Here is a 5807-nt window from a genome sequence, read left to right on the forward strand (position 1 = left end):
TCATAGTCCTTTACCAATTCCAGCCAACGCCTTTGGCGCATATTCAGATCCTTTAGAGTAAAGAAATATTTAGACCTTTATGGTCGGTGTATATTTCACACTTCTCTCCATATAAATAATGCCTCCAAACCTTTAGTGCAAATAAAACCGCTGCCAATTCCAGATCATGAGTGTGATACATCTGCTCATACTCCTTCAGTTGTCTGGACGCGTAGGCTATCACCCTTCCTGCTTGCATCAATACACACCCCAAACCCTGCCTCCAAGCATCACAGTAAACTACAAATTTCTCATTTTCTGATGGCAAACTCAATACCAGAGCAGTGATTAGTCGTCGCTTCAACTCCTTGAAACTGTTCTGACATTTATTTGTCTAGGCATACTTGGCCTTTTTACGCGTCAGCTCAATCAACAGTATAGCTATTCTGGAGAATCCCTTAACGAACCGCTGGTAGTACCCCGCTAATCCCAAGAAACTCCTAACCTCTGGTACACTGCCCGGTCTGGGCCAATCTCTCACTGCCTCAATCTTACTTGGGTTCACTATAATCCCCTCCTTACTCACAATGTGGCCCAGAAATGTTACTTGGGTAACCAAAACTCACATTTGCTTAACTTAGCATATTTTCTATGCTCTCTCAACCGTTGTAGTACCAAACGAAGATGTTGCTTGTGCTTTGTCTCTAACTGGGAGTACACCAATATATCATCGATGAATACGTTCACAAACTTATCCAAATAATCCCTGAAGACCCTATTCATCAAGTCCATAAAGGTTGTTGGGGCATTGGTTAATCCAAAGGATATGACCAGGAATTCATAATGTCCATACCTCGTGCGGAATGTGGTCTTTGGTATGTCCTCCTCTCTAATCCTTAACTGGTGGTAGTCAGACCAAAGTTCAATCTTAGAGAACACTGTCTTCCCCTGTAGCTGGTCAAAACAAGTCGTCGATCATGGGCAATGAGTACTTATTCTTTATGGTCAACTTATTCAACTCCCTGTAGTCGATGCACATCCTTAAGGATCCATCATTCTTCTTGACAAATGGCACTAGAGCACCCCATGGCCAGAAACTGGGCCTGATGAATCCTAAATCTAATAACTCCTGCAACTAAATCTTCAGTTCCTTCAACTCTGCTGGAGCCATTCTATAAGGTGTCCTAGATAAATTAGAAAATAATTTATAAAACTAAAATTTGTAAATTCGAAACAACCCAAATTAAAATTGAAACTCAAATTCATACCAAAATTCATATTATTAATTAGTTTTTAATCATATTTTATATTTTTAAAAAGTTTAATTGATTTTTATAATATTTAAAGAATTTAAATAATTTAGTCTAAAATCATCCCAAAATTCATATGTACCACTTGGATACTTAATGTGCAGTTAACAGTAAGTACTAACGATTGCACCAAATAAATTATAGATTTATGTATTACCGCAAAAAAAAATTGAGTATTAAAGTGTAACTTTTGAAAAGATTTGGATATTATCACCGCCAATTAGACTAATAAAAATGTACCACGTGGATACTTAACGGCAAGTTAATGGTGAGTATTAATGGTTGCACAAAAATTGTAGATTTATATATTATTACCGCATAAAAAAATTGGGTATTAAAGTATAACTTTTGAAATTTTTTTAGATATTATCGGCGTCAATATCCCGAATATTTATGATTTTTCAAAATGTCTTATTTTTTCTTATATTTCAAATTGTCAATTAGTATTCTCGTATTAAAAAAGAAAACTTGAAAGTCTCCTTTGTGGGATTATTGTTATTTTCAAATAACTTATTTAATTATCATAAACATACCAACGTTGAACACATATTGTTGGTGGGTGACTCGTGGTGGAGGATTTATTTGTGTGTAGAAATTTGAATTAAAGTAACAAGAACACGTATAGTGGATACATCAAAAAGAAAAGGAAAAACAAAACTTGGTTAGTGTTGCTTCGATATCAAGGTCCAAATAAATTAGATTGGTTAATTTTAGTATATGAACATGGGAAAAAAATAGGGATTGATTTGTTATATGGAAGAATATTAGTCCTATACAAAAAATATACCCACAAATAATTTTAAAAAAATATCACAAGATGAAAGAAGCAGTGATTACAATGTTATAATGGTATTAGATAATAATAATAATAATAAGTTGTAATATTTTAATAACACTGCAATATAATAAGATTACATCAGAAGAGCACTAAAGTAATGCAATCAAATTGCAAATTACTAGCTAGTTAGTATCACATCAAGTGGCACTAATAATTATCATCATAGATTTTACAGCACATATTACTTATTTATTCTCTCCTCATACAAAATATAGGCTTACGAGCCTTTCATAACTAAGCATACAAATATTTAACAGTGGTGGTGGGGGTGGGGGTGGGGGTGATGAGGGGGAGGAGGAGGATGGTGGTGCGGTCCATGAGGGCCGCCTGGCGGGGGAGGTCCATGGGGACCCGGGGGAGGAGGAGGAGGCCCGTGCTCGTGTGGAGGACCATGAGGTGGCGGTGGCCCCATGTGAGGAGGCGGTGGGTGGTGGTGGGGGCCGCCCGGTGGTGGCGGGTGGTGGTGGAGGATTATGCATGTTATCCGCGATTTGATATTATCTTATCCACTACAGTCACGTCTAATTTGATCAGAGACTTGTGTGGATATAACAAAATACAACAAGTATATATATAGATTCAGTATAGTGTAGAAGAATATTGGTTAAGTAGATATAGCTTTATTCTCAGCCATATAAAAAAAAAAAATATCGACACACGGAATCAAGTAAGTGACTGTATGGAGATGAAAATGTTGTTATCTTCGCCAATAGATCGTGTACAACGTTTTTTTTTTCTTTCCTTTTCCGAATGAAAGGGGTATATTGAATAGTACAACGTTGTTTGGTTGAGTGAGCTGAGGTGGCAGGTTTTTGACCCTAAATTATACCTAGACGAGGCTAATAGGTAATATCCATCTTCGATAGTGCCATTATTTCTGTGTGAATTCTGTGACTAAATAACAAAACAATGACTCAGCACTTGGAATTAATTGCATGAAGTAATTGAACCAGTGGCCGTCCAATAACTATTATTATAAGATAGTGAAATTTTTTAATAGCCAACATAAGCTATTATACAAAATATATGATAATTTTAATTTTTTTTTTGATAAAAGTATACCTAATATTCAAATATTCATTTTCTCTCTCAGATCGAACTCTCTCTCTAACGTCTCTTACTGTCTCTCTCATTCTAATATTTTAGATATCAAAATATACCAAAATTTAAAAAAAAAAAATCATCTGAAACAGACATTTGAGTGAAAAAATATGAACCTCTTTTTTATATAAATAATATATTTTAAAATTAAGAATAAAAAAAATTAACATTAACATTATGCAACTAAATTTTAATAAAAATAAAAATTAATCCTAAAGTAGTTAAATAAATTTTAAACAAATTTTAGAAATTTTGTTTAAATTAATCAAACTATTCAATAAAGCATAAGTAAAATATGTAATTTAATAAATACTAAATTAATATGTCAAATTTAAATAAGTTTAATAATATTTACACTGAAATATATTATAGTTAGATATCATAAAACAACATAATTAACTTCAAAAAGCATAAGACATTAAAAAAACATATTTAATTATATTTGCTTTTTTCTTTGGTAATAAGAAATTATTACCAAAGATATAATAGTATTATTATCACATAGTGATAATATTATATTTTTTTAGTGTTCATCACAAGAAGCCTTAGACCCGTTTAGAGAGGGTGAGTCATTGAAGACTCTTACATTTGCCTCTCTCTGAATTAGGACACACACAAATTGATTGTAAGTTTGATGATTAGTGTTCCGTGCAGTGCTACATTCATACAATGTCGATCGACAAGAGTTGGATTAATTTGACAGATCGATTATCCGATGAGTATGAGGCTGGTGTGATGGATTTTCTCCAGAGAGCCCGGCAGTGCGTTGACTCAAGGGGATTGGTGAAATGTCCGTGTAGGAGGTGTGTCAACGTTGAATTTCAGACAATTGATGTATTAGAAAATCATCTTTTTGTAAATGGTTTTCTACGGAAATATACCAATTGGCATTGGCATGGAGAGGATGAAATAATACCAATGAGAGCTCGGATAGATCAAAATGATGAAGATGAGATGATGGATGTTCTCACTGATCTTATGCAAAATGACAATGACGAACAAGCGGAGAATGAGCGCGGTCAAGAGATACCTACAACTGACTACAGGAGTGGGCAACATTATAACGATTTGTTTGCTGAGATCGAGGCTCCATTATTCCCCGGGTGTCAAAATTACACTTCATTGAATTTCCTAGTGAAGTTAATGCATTTCAAAGTGTTGGGAAAAATTCCCAACAAAATATTTGATGGAATGCTGGAGTTGTTACATGATGCATTTCCAGCCCCAAATAAGCTTCCAAAATCGCACTATGCAGCGAAAAGGTTGTTGCGGAAACTTGGATTGGGCTACGAGTCAATCCATGTCTGCAAGCATGATTGCGCACTGTTTTGGAAAGAACATGCTGGACTTAACTAACGATATTAATCAGTGGCAAAAAGCAATTGATTTTTTCCGTCGCCCAGAAATTACGGTATTAATTTCTTGCTAAACTTAACTATCTTAATTAAATATATTACTAACGATAACTTTTTGCAGAAACGTTCTGTGGTCAACAAGGAAAATAGAAAGAAATTGAAAGAGCTTAGCTATGGAGGTTCTCAGTCAATCCCAGCCTTACGCTATAAAAAGGTTAGTTAATTAATTATTTTTTAGTTTATTTTTCTTATTTACGTTTAATTATTAATTTTATAAAAATATATGTACGTGACAGCGCAATTTAGAGACTGGGCAACTTGAGTCCATCCCGGATAGCTGGATGGATACTCACCATAAATCAGGCACAGGGTGGGTGACAGAGACAGCAAAAAATACTTGGGTACGTTAAGTTTTTTTAAACATTTTTCAAATTTTTAATTGTTTCAAAATTTTAATTACATTATACATTGTATCACAGGAGGAATTGCGTGCATACCGCGACACACAGCAGACACAGGCAACTGATACTGAGAGTTCCACACCAGTTTCGAGTGCGCCTGAAGATGAAGACATATCTTTGGTACAAAATGTCTTCGGAAAACGACGGGGCCACCAGAAAGGATATGGACGTATCCTTAACATAAGGGACCGAACTCCATTTGATTTTCGTCCTTCACAAACTAGAGATGAAGAGTTGTCTGAGATGAGAGAGCGTCTTCGACAGTTAGAGGAGCATGTCCGGACTCATTGTATCACCCCGGGATCTCAATCTGCCCCACCACCACCACCCGATGATCCTGATGTTGGAGCACCGACTCAGTAGGACTTATGTATGAATTTTATTACAATTGACTATTACATTATCATGTTTAAGACAAGTCTTTATTTTAATTCAACGAATACACTCTTATGTTTTTTTTTATATCTTTAATATAAGTGTTTTAATTTTATTCTATTTTCTTATATTTAATTCAAAATAAATAAATAAATAAGGGAATAACAAATATAAAAAAAAATTGGGGACAAGTCTATACCGAGGACATTGTCCTCGGTATATACCACCAAGATGTCGGTATGTACCAGTACGATGAGAAATTGAGGTTTGTTGTACCGAGGACATTTGTCACTTTCTACCGAGGACATTATCCTCGGTAAAACGTATACCGAGAACATTTTTAATGTCGTCGGTAGACGTTTTGTTTTTACCGACGCGGCTGTACCGA

The 5807-nt window shown here is 34.8% G+C and overlaps 1 protein-coding gene across 1 annotated transcript; it reads left to right on the top strand.

Annotated features, from left to right (window-relative positions):
- Positions 1-4567: 4567 nt before the first annotated feature.
- Positions 4568-5534, top strand: LOC133785775 (uncharacterized). Its single transcript, XM_062224990.1, has 4 exons — positions 4568-4639; positions 4705-4797; positions 4880-4984; positions 5063-5534. Exons 1-4 carry the CDS (start codon positions 4568-4570, stop codon positions 5405-5407), a joined length of 615 nt encoding a protein of 204 aa, XP_062080974.1. The 3' UTR covers positions 5408-5534.
- The last annotated feature ends 273 nt before the right edge of the window (positions 5535-5807 follow it).

The sequence above is a fragment of the Humulus lupulus genome, chromosome 6 (genome assembly GCF_963169125.1).
Source record: "Humulus lupulus chromosome 6, drHumLupu1.1, whole genome shotgun sequence".
Taxonomy (NCBI): domain Eukaryota; kingdom Viridiplantae; phylum Streptophyta; class Magnoliopsida; order Rosales; family Cannabaceae; genus Humulus; species Humulus lupulus.